This window comes from Mastigoproctus giganteus, chromosome 3 (genome assembly GCF_048544385.1).
Source record: "Mastigoproctus giganteus isolate SK-2022 chromosome 3, ASM4854438v1, whole genome shotgun sequence".
Lineage (NCBI taxonomy): Eukaryota > Metazoa > Arthropoda > Arachnida > Uropygi > Thelyphonidae > Mastigoproctus > Mastigoproctus giganteus.
Genome location: NC_143577.1, coordinates 250,738,320 through 250,759,235, shown reverse-complemented (window position 1 = coordinate 250,759,235; position 20,916 = coordinate 250,738,320). Strand labels below are relative to the sequence as shown.

Here is a 20,916-nt window from a genome sequence, read left to right as displayed (position 1 = left end):
AAGGCTGAAATTCTCTGCAATTCAAATCCAGAAGTTAACAAAATCAAGTGATATGTAAATAGACAAAGAGAATATTGTTCAAAAACAAAAAAGTAGTTTTTGAAATTAATTTTTTAAATTAATTTTATCTTTTAAATTAATAATGGCAAATGATTCAAGGAAACAAGCTTATACGGCATCAGCAAAAAAAAAAAAAAAAAAAAAAGCACTCATATCATCTGTCCATTCCTTCTAATAATTTGTATAGTTCATCCTTATCCATTTCCATAACACCAGGTGGAAGTATGTTCCAAGGATTAGCTACTCATTGACTGAAAGCAAATTTCCACACATCTATCTTGTAACCATGCTTCAATTTAAATTTATGCCCACCCTTCAATGTGTTGAGTGAGGCCATCTGCATTTAGCTTGCTCAATCCTGTTATAGCCTTAAACACCTCAATCAGATCTTTGTAGGCGTATACAGTGGTGAGCTGTAGTGGGCTCGCAAGAGCCCATTGTTTTTTTTTTTTTTTTTTTTTTGAAAATTTGTGAGCCTATTGTTGAAACAATCATTTATTTTACAAATGAAATCCTGAATGCAATTATTGAGTATCCAGAGCCGAAAATACGGTGGGGCGAGCAGGGTCCCACCCCCAGCATTTTAATGGTGCAATCAATCAGTTATGTATTTTATAATTGCTTCAGTTTTGATTTAGTTACAGTCAGACCTCTGTTTAACCAACTTCTTTATAGCAAATTTTTTTAATTCCTCTTGGTAAATACATTTAAAGTGGTTTCCAATGAACGAAGAAAATTTCCATGTAACAAACAGATTAGGAGAGAACTTTGTATGCATTTTTCTCACCCCTGGCCTTTAGGCAATTTAGGTAATTAGAAAGTTCGAATTAAGGGTGAAAGGGATTACCGTTTCATAATATTAGTGGTGTCCATAAAACCTATGCAGTCACATACTGAGAAGTCGTGCTAGTCAATATGCTTTCCATAGCCAGTCAGAGGATTTAAGAAGATTCTCGACACGGATTATAGCCTCTGGTCAACCTGTGTTGTGGTTCCCCTTTACTCCGACAAACGGGGAATATGTTTTTTGGAGAAGTAGTGAGTGATCCACATCTTCCAGTAAATTTCTTCACCTATGTTTACATGGTCACAGTAGCTGAATGATTCCGACATTTTGCACAGTATTCAAAGAACTAGTGAAAGCAGCAACGTAGGGGGAGGGAATTGAGGCAACTTTACGAAGATGAAATGTTGGCAGATTTTGAAACTTCATCGAGGCTTTCACTGTGTAGAAAATATTCTAAACTATAATGGGATACAGGCAATAATTAAAAAAAAAACCCTATGCATATCACCACTCTCCAAAAACCCAGCACGAATTAAGGATGATTACTAAAGAACTTGATGTGGAAACTATAAAGATCAGTCATGTGTTCGGGCCATGATGTAGCTTGTGGACGGCAATTGCAGGTTGAAGGAATTATCCCGCTTTATGCAAACATTTTGAATCAGAAGTTAAATATTCTGGATTATTAAATCGACTTTTAATCTGGAATTTCGTATCCATTTAGCACTAACGATCGACATCCTGCATGAGTTCTCTTACCTTTCAGAAGCTTTACAGAATCAGTATGGTAAAAGCAGATAAATTAATTATTCGAACTATAAATGATATTACTAATTTGAAAAATTCTGAAGGAAATTACGAAGTTAAAATTGAGAGCATGTTGAAGTGAAAAGAATTTGAAAGTAAGAACACATTTAAAAAATTACCTCGTGACAAGTTATTAAATGCATTGTTTTATCTTTAAAGGATAAGTTATTAATGCAACAGAGAGTGATTTTAAATTAAATAAAGAAAATAATGATACCATTGAAAAAAATTTTAAACATAGGCTACCAGAAATCATGGAATATGAAAGAACTTTTGTCTTGGTGGCAAGACGGTGAAAACCGATTAAGAAATTTTTCTGATAAAATATGAAATAAAATTAATGATTTTAGAGATTTTGTTAAAGATAGTTTATCTTTAAAATCCAGTGAAATTCCCTTTTCAATTAAGAAAGCCAGGAAATATCTTTGAAACCATTGTGATTAGCACTGCTGAAGCTGAGTGAGCTTTCAGCGTAATGAATAATGATGACAATTAAACACTTTGCAGATTATGATGTATGATTATACATCTAAATGGGAAACCACTGCTTCAATTTGATCCGGATCGTTCAAATCATTCCTCTGTAATCATTGCCCGACTATTGAGCAAAACAGAAGATCAACAACAAATTTTAATAAAGAAGTAAATTGCATATGGCAATTTTTAAAATAAAATTTTCTTGAATATTTATGTAATAATTTTTTTTTCATATAATCTGTGATTTTTGTACTTTTTCTAGAAAGTTTGTTATGTAATATTTGTTTTTATATTGTGGAATGTTTTGTGATAGTTTTTATGTTATTTGTGATATGAGAAATCTTTCGTGTTATTTTTTATTCGCAATATTAAAATTTTATCATGAAAAAAATGTATCCATTTTCCATAATTTAAAAAAAAAAAAGGAAAAAAAAGACGAATAAAAAAGTTGCACGTGCTCGGCACACAACTTTTTTACAAAGATGAAACATCCTTCGTGTTTCTTTTAGGTATTTTGATTTGTATATATTGATTACAAAATAAAAGCTTTTTTATTTTAAATATTTTATTGATCATTCACAAATTTACATAATTTCTGTAAGATAAGGTACAATGGATTTATGATAACTAAAGTAAGAGATGTATACTTACGATTGCAACGTATCTAAATACCTCTAGAAAACAGCATCGATTGAAGTAACAAAAATGCGAGACAAAAAAAATAAATTGTTGACAAATATGTATTGTCGCAGTCATATTACAAATACTTGTATTGTTGCAATCATACTTCCTGCAGGAAGTATGATTGTGATGTCATACCATTCAAAAATTCTAAAAAGTTAGACCTCCAGGCACAATTTGTCCAGTTAGCATCGTAAGGGGAGGCATTTTTTTTTTGTGTGGCTGATGCTGTATAAGCTTGCTTTCTTGCATCATATGCCTCTACTAATGCTAAGTTAAAATAAGATATTGATATTTAAAAGTATTTATATGCAAGGTACTAATTTTTACAAAATTTAAATTTTGTGGAGAAGCTGACTCCACAGAGCACACCCTCTGTCAAAAAACCCACTGTGGAAAGCCTACACATGTTCATGGAAACTTGGTCATGAAAGGATGTCTTGTTTATTCAGCTCAAATCTCTTTTAATAAACCAGTTTTTGCTTAGCGAACCACTTTCCTTAATTTGGACTTGATCATTTACAAAATTTCAAATTTTCATATAGGAACTCTCTCCTCTGTGGAAGAGGTTCTATATGAAATACCTATCGAAAACTCAACTAAAAGAAACTTACAATGGAATGATCCATGGATGTTTGTTACAATTTAATATTTTCATCTATTGCTTACAATTCTGTAGATTAAATATGTTAAATTTTAATTTATTTTATTCTGTTCAATTTGTTTTGCAGTAATAAAGCTGTTGCAGACTACCTAGCTTCAAGTGGGTACATGGAAGCACTAGAGGCTTTTAAAAGGGACACTGACATGGTAAGCAATTTTTTTTAAGGTTTCTGTATTATATATATATATATATATATATAGGAATTTTATTACTTATTAATATGCACATTAATTTTCAGTAACTTCAATTAGGTACCTGGAGGTGTGGTTCACTTCAAATTTAAATGCTTATATCATATTCATTTTACCGAGATAGGATGAATGCTTAGATTTTCTTGGCTTTTGTGCCATTTTTTAAAATTTTTTTTTATTATTATATATATATTTTTTTTATATCAAGGTAGGTATGGAAAGGGAGGTAAGAGTTCTGCATTATCTCAATTCTGTGGCTGCTCTTTGCCTTATTATTTCTCTCTTTGGCGTACATGCATTCTGCGTTCCTGTTACTTTTAGCTGTAGAGAGAGGAAGTAGCCTTCGGAAGTTAAACTATTTTAAACCAGTTTTTTTTAAGCTTTTATTTTGTTTATATTTTAATTGGAACTTTCTCTGAATTTAGTACAAAAGATTTAGTATCTTTTGTACTAAATTCAGATTTAGTCTTTTTCAAATTTAGTACAAAAGATTCAGTATCTTTTGTACTAAATTTGACAAAAGAAAGTACAAAACATTCAGTATCTTTTAAACAGATGAGGATATAGGTCCTATTATATATAGTAGGCCTTTCTATTAGGAAGATCCTTGTTTGAATTATTCAGTCGATGACAGGAGGATACTAAGGTTCTAGTAGGACAAAATAAAATAACTGAAGTATTTGACTGCCTGATTTGCTGTTTTCTTCAAAAACCAATGAGAAAAATGAGCTTAGATTTATATTAAAGTTAAAGATTTATATATAATGGTTCCTCCTGTTATCAGCAGAATATCATCTTTCTTCTGCAGTAACTTTCAAGTTATACAATTAACAAAACAATGTTTTTTTAAGTATTCATGCAAAATGTTAACATGCTACAATATTAAAACTGGGGAACAAAGCATATTTTCACCTTAGTTTTCAGGTTGCAGAAGAAAAAAAATCTGAAGTTGTGCTACATCTTGTAATAAGCTGAAAATTGTGAATGACTGTGGCTGAGTTTTTAAATTTTTCTACTGATCTCTCATGTAACTCTGTCATTGTTAGAATCAAGTCTTACATAAGTTGGTTTGGAAATGAAATTATTGCTAGGCTTCGTTCCTCAGCTTGAATTTATGCCACCCTTATGTGCATAATCAGAGCAATAGGAAGAATCCCATCAGGATTAAGCTGCAGACACCACAGTTTGCAGAACTGAAACCATCATTGGTAGGACATCCCTTTGTTCCCCCTCTCCAATCTCTCTGCCATTCTCTGCACCCATTTTAGCAGCTTTACATCCTTCCTAAAATGAGGCCTCAAGACCTGTATGCAGTACTCGAGAAGTGGCTTAACCATTGACTTATATAATGGGATAATCACCACCTTATTCCTACTAGAACGGTTCTTGTATATCATCGAAAAAACCACAAGCTGTCCTGGAAGCCTGGCTATGTTTCTCAGAGAACTTCATATCTGACTGCATAATTACCCTTAGGTCTTTTTTCATTTTCTACTACCCTGAGTGTAGTGCCATACAGCTGATATATTACTCTGGGATTACTGCTCCCATATGCAGTACCTTGCATTTGTCAATTTTAAATTTAGATTGCCATTTTTCAGCCCATCTGCCTAACCAACCTTTAATCATCTGCAGACCTAGACATTAAGCCTGGTATGCCTTTATCAATACCATTAATAAATATAGAAAACAACAATGGGCCTTGCACTGAAACTCTGTTAATAACATTACAAAGAGCATTGCCCATTGTTAATCACTATCTTCTTCAACTGAGCCATCCCTTTATCAATAGCAGTAATTTGCCCTTAATGTCACACTGCTCCAATTTGTATGGCAGTCTTTTTATGTGTAACAGAATCAAAATCTATCCTGAAATCCAAATATATGACACCAACATTATTTTTTTCATCCAGGTCCTTTGTTACTGTATCGTGGTGGCCAATTAAGTTGTTCAGACAAGATTGAACAAATCTAGTGCACTCTTGTTTAGATGGTCTTGCATTACTTCTTTAACCAATGACTCCATTACTTTTCCTGAAACAGAAGTTAAACTAACAGGTCTGTAATTACTTATGTTACTCTTTGATCCCCCTTTTGTGAATTGAGGATACATTGACATTTCTAATTCACAGGGACCTTCTTTGTTGCTTCCCTTAATATTATTGAATGGGTCCCATCCACCCCAGGTGCCTTTTTATTTTTAGCTTCAACAATTTCTCTCCCATTTTCCTCTCAGTTATCACAAAATCATTTAGCTCCCTGTTGGAGTTTGAAATTTTTCTGATATCCCCTTTCCTAAAGAATTCTTGCATGAGTGTATATGCAAAATGCCTATTCAGTTTGTTAGCAATCTGATCAGTTTCAGCAACAATTAAACTATCCATGTCAAGTGGACCAATATGATTAATTCTCCTGCTAGTTTTTACTTATGTAAAGAAGTCTTTGCTGTTTTGTTTGCATCCTTCACAAAAGACTTGGCACCTCCGTAGCCAGGTGGGAAGGAGCAGCAGTGCGTAGCACACGCTTCTTGATTAGCCCGGGGTTCGAGCCCGTCACCGCCAAATACGGAGGATGCAGAAAGGTCAGGAAATGACCACCGCATATCCCGGAGCAATATAGCCTTAGTTGCTGATGCTCCTAAAAACCAAATAACTAACTAACTAACTAACCAACAAAAGACTTCTCGTAATGTCTTAGGTTGCCTAATATTGCATAATGTCTTAGGTTGCCTACATTGAGACTTGATTACAGACTATTTTATATATACCATAGGCTTCTGTATCACCTGATAATTTATACGCATCCATGCATTTGTCATTGTCACGAGTCTCATTAGTTCATCTGACATACATTTAGGTGTTTCTCTGTATATTTGTTTGTTTTAAGTACTGCAGTCATCCGGCCTATAACATGCTCCTACTCCCATTTTTATTTTCCTAGTGTTTACACCAAACTGACTTAACATTGCATTGGTCACCCATGTCAACTTATACACTGCCTTATATTTAAATATGCTTCTTAACTAAGAGCATATTCATTATACTCCTCATATTCAAATTCTGTATCCCTTGCCTGAGTGACACATCTCTGATATCTCCACAATGTATACATTTGATGACTTAACCAGTACTTCAGATAGTACAGTTGCATGTAGTACTTAACTAGTACAACCTTTCCAGTAGAAGCATTGCAAGAATCACTTTCACTGTCTGTTTTTTATTTATTTTATTTATTTATTTATTTTTTTTATGTAAACCCCAAACACGAGAGATATTAGAAACTATAGTACTGAGGTTGAGAAGACAAAAGAAGATATTTCTTGACATTAGATTTGAACTTCTGAAGACTAATTTTCAGGAAATACGTATAAAGGAAGATTGTTCCAGAAAACGGCAGTTCAATAAATAAACGAAGAAGATGACGAGTTGGCTTTGTGAGTTTGAAGTTGGACAGTAAATGGATGTTGACTGGTGGCGGCGCGTATTCGGACTGTTTTGAAAGAGACAGCGGGAATTATAGAAGCCAGTTCAGAAGAACAGTTGCCCATGGAAGTATCTTTAGAAAAGGCATACAGCAGAAACAGTACATCTATGAGACAGTGAGTGAAAAGACTTTGTTAGAGATGAGGCATTAATTAACCTAACTGCCTCTTCTGAATGGAATCTAGAAGCCTCAGAGAGGTTTTGGGGGCACCACCCAAGATGTGGGAACAATATTCCATGGTAGGGCGAATTTGCAATTTGTACAGAGTGAGCAGCTGTTTGGAAGAAAAGTAACGCCGAGAGCAAAAGAGAAAACCAAGTTTTTTTGATGCGGAGGAAGCAATATTTGTAATGTGCTTGTGCCAAGAGAGATTAGAAGTCAGGGTAATCCCCAAAAGAGATATATCATTTTTTTCTAGAAATCGGAATGTCACTAAAGATAAGCATAGGAGCAGAAGAATCCTTTTCGCGAGATATAAGACAAGACTGAGTTTTAGAAGGGTTGAAATCAACTAAGTTGTCTTTGCCCCACTGGCGAATTACTTGGAGATTGGCATTTAAGGAATTGGTAGTGGATATTCGAGAAGTTGAAGCTGATTGAGCAGGGCAAGGTTTCTCAAACTGGAAAGTAGAATGCAATGTGCTATCATCAGCAAAACTGTGGATAGGATTTCCAGTCATAGGAAGAAGGTCATTAATATACAAGAGGAAAAGAGTGTGGAAAAGAACTGAACCTTGGGGGACACCAGCATTAGTGGAGAAGTTAGAAGACAGAGAGCCATCTACCATCACTCTCAGTGAGCGATCAGAGAAAACTGAATAACCAATTATAAAAAACAGTTGGTAAACCATAAGATGGAAGCTTATTTAGAAGACCTTTGTGCCAAACATGATCGAAAGCCTTTGAGATGTCAAGAGCAACTGCTTGTGTTTCACCGAACTTTTCCATTGAATTGGTCCATAAATGGGTAACATAAGCCAAAATATCATCAGTGGATCGACACTGACAAAATCCATACTGGTGATTGTTGATAAGATGGAAGGTTTCTAGGTAGTTTAAAAATTGGCGGTTAATTGATTTCTCCATTACTTTAGAAAGAGTAGAAGTAATTGCAATGAGACTATAATTGGATGGGAGGGATTTATCACCCTTTTTTTTAGAACTGGCTGGATATGAGCAAATTTCGAAGCAGTAGGAAAAACACCTTTGGAGTAAGAAAGTGAAAAAAAGCGGCAAAGAATAGGAGTAAGTTCAGGAGCACGGGTTTTGAGAACAAGTGGAGAAACACTGCCAGGACCTGGAGCTTTCCGAGCATCAAGTTTTGTCAAAATCTTTCTGACATCCTTTTAACGGAAAACCACAGGAGGCATTGAATGGAGCATGTTGAATGGTGGGAAGTGTTTTACCAAGATCATTAATATGGAGTTGGAAAGAAATGAGATGCTAGCAGGTCAGCTTTATCCTTGGCCGAAGTGACAACAGAACCATCTGGTTTTGACAGAGGTGGGAGCAGAGATGGGCAAAAGTTCTGGCCGATAGCTTTGCCAAGAGACCAGAATGCTCCTCTACCATTAGGGCAAGAAGCAAGTTTTCTACTCTTAGTCTGTTCAAAATCTAGTTTGGGCTGATTAATAACTGCTTTATAATTGTTGCAAGCTTTGGTGTAGGCAGAAAATGAAACTGAAGAATTGGAAACGAGCCAATTACGATATGCAACATTCTTCTCTTGAACAGCCTTAGCACATTTATTGGAAAACGAAGGTTTAGATAAGTGGCATGCAAACTTATTTTGCTTGCGACTCTCTTTATTAAATATAAAATTGACGCGACCCCTCAATGTAAAGCCTGAGGGGGATGACCAGATTTTTAGAAGAAAAATGGCATTTTATTAATTATGTAAGTAGAAAATTTTATTCGAGTACTGACAGATGAATAAAAAAATTGTTTAATGTTTTAATTGAATACAGCAAAAACATCAAATCAAATTCTTATTCTTCAATTAAGATTACAAAACAATAAAAAATCAACAATTACAAAACAAAGCAATTAATGAGAAGGACTAGCCTGGGTAACCAATAATATTAGGTTCATATTTTGACGCAATGTTTGATTTACAAATCTTATGTCATCTTCTGGATCAAGTCTGGTACGCTTTTGATTTATATAGCTGTTAATTTCGAGAAGTTAACCTCACATAAATATGTAGGCCCGAAAGGTAGCAATCTTTGTATCGCCATTTTCGATAATTCTGGATACTCGTCTCGAAGAGAAAGCCAAAAATTTTCACAAGTTATAGTTGTGAAACGAGCACTTATTGCTTCATCAGATTACAGTTCAATAAGATCTTCCTTTTGCTCAATGGTAATTTTGGGACATGAAGAAATTTCAATAGCAAAGGGACACGAATCCAATACAACTTTTTTTTTTTTCTGGAGATACATTAAATCATTTGAAAAAATTCTTAATTAGCATTGTTAGGTGGGTGGCAATGATATCCTTAAATTGTAAAATGTCAATATTATGACAAAATCAGATATTATAGAATGAATAGAAAATAGGGGATTGAGATGGTTTGGACATCTGCTGCACATGAATGAAGTGAGATGGCTTAAAATTATATATGAGTGGATACCACAAGGGAAGAGAAGGCGAGGATGCCCTAGAAAAACATGGAAGGAAGGTGCACTATCAGCCATGAGAAAGAGAATTTTGAAAGCTGAAGATGCCCACATTCAGCAACTTTGGAAAATGGGAAAGACAAGGCGGCGATCTGCTGTATTAAGTCGAACACAGATAGATAGATAAAATCAGAAAAGCATGGGAACATTTCAGTATTATAACGCTCAAATTCCGTATTCCAAAGATTAAGCTTCCCTTTGAAAGTTTCTATTTTGTCACTGAGTATTAATATCAAATATATCAACAAGGGTACTAAGTTTTCCAAGCCATTTTTGATTTGTAAACAATTGAACAAGGTTCTTATTTTTATCAGATAAAAACAGAAAAAAACTTCATGTTTGAGGTCAAAAAGACGAAGCAACACTTTACCACTGGACAACCACCTCGCTTTCGTATATGAAAGAAGCACTTGCTGGCCTGACGTAGCCGGTGGTCAGGAGCGAGAATGCACAGCACGAGTTCCTTGAATGGACCGGGGTTCAAGCCTGTGACTACTAAATACGATAAATATTTGTATTGACAATTTATTGTAAACTCTACTGACTTGGTTGTCGTACCGGAGTATAAACAGAAAATTTAATTTTGATTTCATTACAAAGCATTGTGAAAAGTCTGCTATTTAAGCATCTACTTTTTAATAAAGCTTATCACATCTTTCAAAACTTCATGCAAATCAGTTTGCATTTCCTTTGCTACTAATGCTTCCCTATGTATAATGCAGTGATTCAAAACTATTTAGAGCAATTTCCTTTACTTTGCCTTTTAAATCTTTATTTTATCCTGTTAATACAGCTGCACCATTAGTACAAATCGCAAAGCAGTTGTTCCACGTCAGATTATTTGTTTGAAAGAAAATATTTATAACATCAAAAATCTTCTCACCCGTCGTTCTTCTTTCCAAAGCTTTGCAAAATAGAAAATCCTCCAAAGTATCTCTGTCATCTGACATATACAATAAGTCGAGCAAGGTTTTAAATATCTGTGAATTCATCTAACTGCGTTGCAAAAATTGGACTTTCTCTCAATCGATTTAATAAACCGAATTTTATGTTGTCCATAACTGTGATATGCTGTGAGACTGTGGTGGCTTTGGATAGAGGGATAGTATTTAAATCGTTGCTGTACTTTCCTCCATGCATAATTGAAATCATTTTTATAGCAGCAGGGAGAACAAGAAATTCAGCAATAGTATGTGATTTCAAATTTTTTCATATTAAATATGAAACTTGCAACGATTCTCTTAAAGCTTTGCAAGGAACTGCAGTGTTTCTTCATGAAAGATTTTAGAGCTTGTATGGTGTCGGCGTCTCTTTTGAAAAGGAGTCATTATTTTTCATTATCTCTGGATGTTTCGTGCCTGTCTTTTTCATTTAATAGGTTTCATGCTTTCATTAGCCAGTTTTTCATAACATATTATTATTATCATCATCTGTTTATTCCAGAAAAAGAAACCACCCTGGGACGGCAAAGTGCCAGGATATTACACACACACACACACACACACACACACACACACACACACACACACACACACACACACACAGGACTTTGCTCATCATCAACAACACTGTATTTCATAAATTCTTCTTGATATTTTCTACTCTTTTTGATTTGGAATATGTTGGCTCTACCAGAAATTGGTGGTTGCATACACTTGAAATAACGTTAGTGTCCAAATTTTCACATGATACATTTCTTACCCTTTCAGCTTCTGATGTATCTGTAGCAACATCATTGTGGTCACTCCTCGACCATTTTGTTCTGATTACCCAATTGTCCATGGTAAAATATAAAAATATAACACATCCAAGTTGACATGAAAGCACCGAATATTCGCGCCTCTGGTCTTTAGGAAATTCCTGTGGGTAGCACGAATTAAGAACTAAAGGGATTACGATTCAGCAGTTGAGTAGTACTGAGAAGTATTAATACATATTCAGAAGTCACACTAGCCAGCTGCTTTCTGTGTGTCTATAGCCAATGAGCAAATTAAGGTGTATTACTCACAAGGACAATAAGTAAGAAAGGCACTTGTATTGCACGTGAAACCACCCTAAAAATAAAGAATGGCAATAGGGTTCATTCGTATCTCAGACTTCGTTCGAGTAGTAAGGTCTCTACACCTACATATTGAAAAAATAATTTTAACAACAGGTTTTTTAGCCTTTATGTACACAATAACTAATTTTTGTTTAAAAATTGCCGCAGCCCCTTTAATTTATCCTGCGACCCCTCTGGGGGTCGTGCCCCATAGTTTGCACACCACTGGTTTAGATAAAGGAAGAGATTTTAAAGTGAAGTGTGGAATAAAGGATTCCATTCCTAAAAGATTAACTTCACTGACACAATCTGAGCAAATGTTGACGTCAGAAGTTTCGAAACAGTAATCCGACCAAGGAAAAGAAAAGAAATCTCGCAGGTCATCCCATTTTGCATTCTTGTAATGCCAAACAACACGAGGTTGAGAATAGCCATGAGATAAAGGCTCCATTGGAGAAGAGACAATCACCAATTTGTGATCTGAAGTGCCTAAAGGACCTCTCACTTCAACTGTGTACTTAGAAGGGTTGTTTGTTAGAAAAAGATCAAGCGTGTTGGCTGTATGATTAGGATTGTCCAGTATTCTTGTAGGTAAACGAACACTCTATGCAAGGTCATTAGTAATTGCAAAAGCCTCAGCATCTCGACCAGCTGGGTCAATGTGACTAGAAAACGGAAGCCAGCTGGAGTTGTGAACATTAAAATCACCAAGTAAAATTACCTCCGTTAGGAAAGTTGGACTGGAGAAAGTCAAGTTGCAAAGAGAGGAAGTCAAAGAGCTCCAAGTGATTAGTGATGTTGGGAGAATGGTAGAGACAACAGATGAATTTGACAGATTGAGGTAGAGAGATTTTAAGCCAGAGGAGATTCCAAATTACCCAGTCTCTGACAGGGAATATCAGAACGGACATAGCACAAGTACCACCTTTGAGGTGAAAAGAATCATACAGTGAATAATTTGAGCAACTGAGATGATCAGTAGTTGAATCAACTGATAACTGAGATTCTATCAGAAAAAGTACATGAGGTTTGGCAGACTGCAAGTGGAATTGGACATCGTTGAGATTAGAACTGAGACCACGTATATTTGTGAAATTAACTAGTAAGTGTTTGGGAAGTTTAGATCTTTTCGCAGATATGCTTACTCTATTAGTTTGACAATTCATGGTGTATTCAAGAGCATGAGTAAGTTCAATTCCATTGGCATTGAGATTACTCAATCCAGAGCTTAAATATCTCAATCAGATCTCTTTGCAGGTGCCTAGTCTCCAAGTGCTGCAGTTTTTAATTCTAGTTACATTTCTAAGAAGAGCAGTGCTCGTTGATAACAGCTGTCTTCTCCCACTCTGCCATCCCTTTATCCATAGCAGTAACCCTTAGTGTCTTGTTGCTCCAATTTGTACAACAAGCTTTTATATGTTAACCTATAGTGTTGTTATTATCTGAGTGCCAATGAAATTGGTTGGCTGCACTTGCTTCAGCTATTGTACAAGTTACAGAATAACGGGTGTGATATTAGCAAGGATAGCATAAGTGATATGGACTTCGTGCAGAAGGCAGTGCTAGTGAATGAAGATGCTGTAACTTGTGTGATATACTTCAAGAAGATTGGATGTGTTATGAACATAATTACATCCAATTATGTTCATAATTGGATGTCAAAACGTTATAGTATGTTTGGTCAATTTTGCGTGTTCAACCTTTCAAGTGCCTAGAATTTCAACATCACGGTAGTTCACATGCAAACATTTTGCTAAATAATGCTCCCAAAGACCCTTTAGGTGAGAACAAAGAAGACACCATTGCAGTGATTGATTAGTTAGTTTCTCTCTTCTAGTGAGTCTTCAGGGAGCGTTAAGCTTCAAACTCACAAACATACATTCATGTGTTGCAAGAAAGTAATGCTGGATAAAAGACAGACGTGTCAATTTGAAACACCATTCATGCCTTGTTGCTCGACCATTGTGTTAGCACTCATGCCTAAGACAGATGGATGCAAAGTAAAGTATGCTGCTTATTACAAGTTGTGGCAAAAATCTAGAGGAGGATGATTATTAGTTGAATGTGCTTAAAGTTGGCATAAATCAGCCTAAGGTATTTCTCAAATTTACACCAAATGAAAAGTAGGGCAATCCGTTCAACCTGTTCGTCTGTAACATTTTGAAATCAAACACTGACATCCAACTCTTTATGGAGGATACTCTTGTGCTGAATATGTTGAGTACATGAATAAGACGAACAGAAGGATCAGCAATTTATAGCAACAGATCATTATGATCATGAACAAGCACCCAGAGTTTGACATTGTCGAAATCATGAGAAAACTATCCATTGATATGCCCAACAGAGTTGCGATCACGAGTCAAGAAGCTGCCAGGTACTGCCGAGAGTTCTGCAGTGGTAGTTTACATTCCCACTGTTTGGCCGTTTGAGCGACAGAGAGTGGGGAAGTCCAATGAAGAGAAGAATGAGGAGAACCTTTCGGAATATTCATGACATATGCAAAGAGAACCTTTTTGTGAATAAATCAGAATTTATTCACAAAAAGAAATATTTTCTTCACACAAAGAGCTAACTTCTCTTAACACGCTGGACAATAATAGCATGTTCCGTGGTTTTTTTTTTCAGTTGGTGGTATAGCAAAATTCCAATTCTACATTCTTAATATTTGTGTGACACTACGTCTTTGATATCCCAACAATATCTGCCTTTGATGTCTTGACCAATACTTCAAATTCAAATATATTTACTATACTTCTAGCACTGGTATACATGCAAGTATACACACACCTATTGCGGGCAGTTGGTTTGTGGAATAGACTCCCATCGCTTGTTGTTGAAGTTGATAGCCTAAATAAATTTAAGGCTCAGCTGGACAGGTATTTCGAACGAACGGAGGGGTGAAATGGGAGTAGTGGTTGGTTTTTTTTTTTTTTTTTGGCTGATGCTGAATAAGCTTGCTTTCTTGCATCATATGCCTCTACTAATGCTAATGCTATTCTTATTCTTAGTTACTCTAGAATCACCTAGAGTGCAAGAATCACCTTCACCTCTGCCTGCGGCTACTTTTAACTTTTTAGTTTGAATCCCCCCAAGCTTTCAGTTTTCCGACCCACCTAACACTGCCTCGATAGCATCACAAATATTCTTTCACCCTTTCTATTTAAGTGTATCCCATCCATATAGAAGCAGTCTCTCCTGTTAACAAGCACAGACCAAGCTGAAAAAAATTCTACCCCTTGAGCCTTGCATATTCCCTCCAGGGCTGAATTGATTGACAAGGCTCTCATCATGTACTCCCTCCTATCGTGTCTGGTCAGAATTGCAGGCACTTTCAAATTTAACCCTAACTCATGACTTTTTTGCAACATTGACCTGTGCTTGTTAAGTAAAGCTGCAGATCTCCTACTCTTAATGTTGCCAACATGTACAGCTTATTGGTGCCAACATGTACAACAATATCAACCTTTGTGCCCTTAAAAGATAATATATGCTTCATAACGTCATCAACTTTTGCCCCTGGCAGATATACCCTGGTCCTATTCCATCTATCCTTTTTACACAATATATTACCCGTCTCCCTGACAATAGAGTCACCAACAATAACTAGTTCCTTTGGGGCCAGCGCATTCTGCCTTGGAGATTGCCGCTATGTTGCCTGATGCACAGGAGTGAGCTCTGGCATTGAGTTGGGCAGCTGAGAGCTTGACGGGCCCTCGTATTAATTTCTTCGAGGGCATCTACTCTACACCTCAAGCTCTCATAGATGCCTATTAGAATGCTGAGTTAACACCTAATTTATAGACACTCTCTGCACCTGGCACACACACACACAGGCTAGATCATGTTCTACTCCAGAGAGTTCGGCAAACATTTCACAAGTTGCACATTTTTTTAGGCTGTGATGTGTTGGAGAATTTCCCCCCTCGGTTCTCCCCTGAGTCACAGCACTCCTGCCACTTTGTGCCCGTTGCTTTGCCTCTAGTATGGGGCATGATATTCTAAATTAATAAGATCAATAAATTTAATTAATTAATTGTCAATACTACACTATCTAATAGAATCCTAAATGCAGTGATGCATATTACACTATATAATTTTACGTTAGAGCTAACTAGTTACCACAATTAAAAATTTGAATTCCCTACCACTCTCTATACAAAAACAATGGCTGCAAGATTCGAACGAAACAACGGTCTTACGTATATTAAGTAGTAATCTACAAAAACTCTTATCTAAATTAAAAATAAAAATAACCAGCATAACTAGAATTATAAGGCTTCTTATAAAGTACAATATAAAATAACAATTAGGTAAATAAAATGGCAAACACTTATCGCTTTTTCGGAGCCTGTAATTTTTAAAGAGAGTCAGTGCCCTCTCAAGGTACCTGATCTCTTAATTGAGATCAGGTATCTCAATTGAGGCTGTTTTCCAGAAACATTTAAATACATTTAAATGACAAGTATATGTCTCTTATTTTAGTTACCAAAAAAAAAAAAAAATTAAAAAAATATATTTTTGGCTTTGCACAGTTTCACTCATTAGCCCTAACTATGCCTGGATAGTTGCCAGAGGGTGTTTTAGTCCCCCCCCCCCAAGAAATCCCTTCACTTCCTTCAACAATTTTACCACTTCCAAACTGCTTTTCATAGTTTTTCTGGAATCAGCATTCCATTTGCAGGAAAATTAAAAAATAACTGGAATGTGTTAAACAACCCCCTTGCGATTGTCTATATATTATCAAACAGTAAGATCATTGTAAAAGTAATTGCCTTTCTTAAGGCTTAAAGTGGATAATGAAAAACTGAATGTCAGATGATAAATTGAACTGGCTTATGTTACTTAATGGTCATTCTGCATCATTCCTGAAAATTTGTTACATGATTGCTCCATTACCTGATACTAAATTTGTGTGAAGCAAGCATATCTCACTGGTTTTTACTATTTCTGACTGACAGCTGATATCAGGCCAGTTGCACATTATGCAAATATTGCCAGAAGTATTTAGTATCATTTAGAAGTAACCTTTATAACTCTTTATAATTAATTTATATCATGTTGACCATGTTTCTTTCCATTTGCTTGGTGAAAGCTCTGTCAGGACAAAAAGAAAAAAATGAGATACTAGCTTTCCAAATTTTGACTAATGGCCCCTGTGGGGGGGGGGTAACTTTTCCCTACGGCTAGAAAAAATTGTGTAACTATTTTAGTTATAGTATTATTTGTGGGTCAGTACTCCCTGACACTAGTTAAAATTTTGAAGCTGTTTTCAGAGTAAAAAAAAGTAAAAAAGCAAAGTGCAGCCATTATCAACCCACTGCAGGATGGAAGCCTCCTCAACAATTCATGCTGAGGGAAATGGACCATAATCTGCCACGCTGGTCCAGTGCGGGTTGGCAGATCGACCATATTCAGCAGTCAGGGGCTTGAACCCCAGTCTACTCAAAGAGCGTGTGCTACTGTACTCCCACTCCTGCCCACTCAGCTACGGAGACCCTACGGTTTTCAGAGTACGCAATTATAAAAGTATATTCAACCATTCCCTATCTCTTCCATCATGCAGTATGATTGATGACTTTTGAGGTTATGATGAACATCGTGGCGAGATCCAATATTCCTTATTCCATATTCCAATATTCGTAAGCAGGGGTCGAGGTGTGGCGCCCACACCACATGGAGGAATGCCGCCCCTCTATGTTACCAGGCAGTACTAGGTGGTAGATGACTCTCATCAACCGGTGAAATACCACCACTTTGCTTATTGGAGGCTTGAAGTGGTGGAACCCATGTTTAGTCTCTAGAGCTAAGTTCTGGTCAACCCTTCCCTATCTCTTCCATCATGCAGTATGATTGATGACTTTTGAGGTTATGATGAACGTCGTGGCGAGATCCAATATTCCTTACATTTCGAGGGTACAGCTCTAAAACGGTTTTCGCAGGCCGGCCGCTAGTTAGTACACCGGACCGAACCTATTGGTAACTCTCTAGGAGGCTTCCGGATCAGCTAGTGTATAATCTTGCTACCTCTACTCTGCGAGATAGTGACTGGAGGGAGTCCGATTAGTGTGTATGCGGGGAGCATTGTCGAGGCCACGTTATGTCAAGGATCTGGGTATATTCTTACCCTATGTATGCCATATCCAAAAATTTCATTACTTCATACAGCATGTCCCACCCACTTTTTCTTACTATTGAATACACCATGAACTGTCAAACTAATAGAGCAAACTTATCTGCGAAAAGATCTAAACCTCCCAAGCACTTCCTAATTCATTTCACAAATATACGAGGTCTCGATTGTAATCTCAACGATGTCCATTTCCACTTGCAGTCTGCCAAACCCCATGTACTTTTTCTGACAGAATCTCAGTTATCGGTTGATTCAACTACTGCTCATCTCAGATGCCCAAATTATTTGCTGTATGATTCCTTTCGCCTCAAAGGTGGTACTTGTGCATATGTCCGTTCTGATATTCCCTGTCAGAGACTTGGCAATTTGGAATCTCCTCTCTTTGATCTTCTCTGGCTTAAAATCTCTCTACCTCATTGCGTCAAATTCATCTGTTGTCTCTACCGATCTCCCAATTCCACTAATCACTTGGAGCTCTTTGACTTCCTCTCTTTGCAACTTGACTTTCTCCAGTCCAACTTTCCTAACAGTGAGGTAATTTTCCTTGGTGATTTTAATGTTCACAACTCCAGCTGGCTTCTGTTTTCTAGTCACACCAACCCAACTGGTCGAGATGCTGAGGCTTTTGCAATTACTAATGACCTTGCACAGATTGTTCATTTACCTACAAGAATACTGAATAATCCTAATCATACAGCCAATACGCTTGATGTTTTTTTCACAAACAACCCTTCTAAGTACACGATCGAAGTGAGAGGTCCTTTAAGCACTTCAGATCACAAATTGGTGATTGTCTCTTCTCCAATGGAACCTTTATCTCATGGCTATTCCCAAACTCGTGTTGTTTGGCATTACAAAAATGCAAAATGGGATGACCTGCGAGACTTCTTTTCTTCTTTTCCTTGGTCAGATTACTGTTTCAAAACTTCTGATGTCAACGTTTACTCTGATCGTGCTAGTGAAATTATTCTTGCAGGAATGGAATCCTTTATCCCACACTCCACTTTAAAATCTCGTCCTTTATCCAAACCTTGGTTTTCCAATAAATGTGCTAAGGCTGTTCAAGAGAAGAATGTTGCATATCGTAATTGGCTTGTTTCTAATTCTCCAGTTTCATTTTCTGCCTACACCAAAGCTCGGAACAATTGTAAAGCAGTTATTAATCAGTCCAAACTAGAGTTTGAACAGGCTAAGAGTAGAAAACTTGCTTCTTGCCCTAATGGTAGCCGAGCATTCTGGTCTCTTGCCAAAGCTATTGGCTGTAATTTTTGCCCATCTTTGCTCCCACCTCTGTCCAAACCAGATGGTTCTGTTGCCACTTCAGCCAAGGATAAAGCTGACCTGCTAGCATCCAATTTTTCTTCCAACTCATGTATTAATGATCTTGGTAAAACACCTCCCACCATTCCCAACACGCTCCATTCAATGCCTCCTGTGGTCTTCCGTCAAAAGGATGTCAGAAGGATTTTGACGAATCTTGATGCTAAGAAAGCTCCAGGTCCCGATGGTATTTCTTCACTTGTTCTCAAAACCTGTGGTTCTGAACTTACCCTATTCTTTGTTGCCTTTTTTCACTTTCTTATTCCAAAGGTGTTTTTCCTTCTGCTTGGAAATTTGCTTATATCCAGCCAGTTCCTAAAAAGGGTGACAAATCCCTCCCATCCAATTATCATCTCATTGCAATTACTTCTACTCTTTCTAAAGTAATGGAAAAATCAATTAACCACCAACTCTTAAAACTACCTAGAAATCTTCTGTCTGATCAACGATCGCCAGTATGGATTCCGTCAGTGTCAATCCACTGGTGATATTCTTGCTTATGTTACCCATTTATGGACTAATTCAATGGAAAGGTTCGGTGAAACACAAGTAGTTGCTCTTGACATCTCAAAAGCTTTCGTTCGTGTTTGGCATAAAGGTCTTCTGAACAAGCTTCCATCTTATGGTTTGCCAACTGTTTTTAGTAATTGGTTATCCAGTTTTCTCTCTGATCGCTCACTGAGGGTGATGGTAGATTGCTCTCTGTCTTCTAACTTCTCCACTAATGCCGGTGTCCCCCAAGGTTCAGTTCTTTCCCCTACTCTTTTCCTCTTGTATATTAATGACCTTCTTCCATTGACTGGAAATCCTATCCATAGTTTTGCCGATGATAGCACATTGCATTCCACTTTCCATTTTGAGAAACCTTGTCCTGCTCAATCAGCTTCAATTTCTCGAAAATCTGCTACCAATTCCTTAAATGCCGATCTTCTGGTAATTCTCCAGTGGGGCAAAGACAACTTAGTTGATTTCAACACTTCTAAAACTCAGTCTTGTCTTATATCTCGCAAAAAGGATTCTTCTGCTCCTATGCTTATCTTTAGTGACATTCCGATTTCTCGGGAAAATGATATATCTCTTTTGGGGATTACCCCGACTTCTAATCTCTCTTGGTGCAAGCACATTACAAATATTGCTTCCTCTGCATCTAAAAAACTTTGTTTTCTCTTTCGCTGTCGGCGTTACTTTTCTTCCAAACAGCTGTTCACTCTGTACAAATTGCAAATCCACCCCATCATGGAATATTGTTCCCACATCTGGCGTGGTGTCGCCAAAACCTCTCTAAGGCTTCTTGATTCCGTTCAGAAAAGGGCAGTTAGGTTAATTAATGATTCATCTCTAACAGTCTCTCCACTCGCTGTCTCATACACGTACTGTTTCTGCTGCATGCCTCTTCTACAGATACATCCATGGGCACTGTTCTTCTGAATTGGCTTCTATAATTCCCGCTCTCTCTTTCAAAACAGTCCGAACACGTGTCGCCACCAGCCAACATCCATTTACTGTCCAACTTCAAACTCAAAGAACCAACTTTTCATCTTCCTCGTTTATTCATTCAACTGCCGTTTTCTGGAACAACCTTCCTTCATATGTA

General features: G+C 36.8%; 1 protein-coding gene across 5 annotated transcripts in view; it reads left to right on the top strand.

Moving 5' to 3' along the window:
- LOC150089027 (lissencephaly-1 homolog) overlaps positions 1 to 20,916 on the top strand; it is a 212,618-nt gene that overhangs the window by 65,820 nt on the left and 125,882 nt on the right. For all 5 annotated transcript variants that reach the window (XM_090369785.1, XM_090369784.1, XM_090369782.1 and 2 more), the window contains one exon: positions 3,544 to 3,622. In XM_090369785.1, coding sequence (XP_090225911.1) covers positions 3,544 to 3,622 — 79 coding nt within the window. The remainder of the gene's footprint in view (positions 1 to 3,543; positions 3,623 to 20,916) is intronic.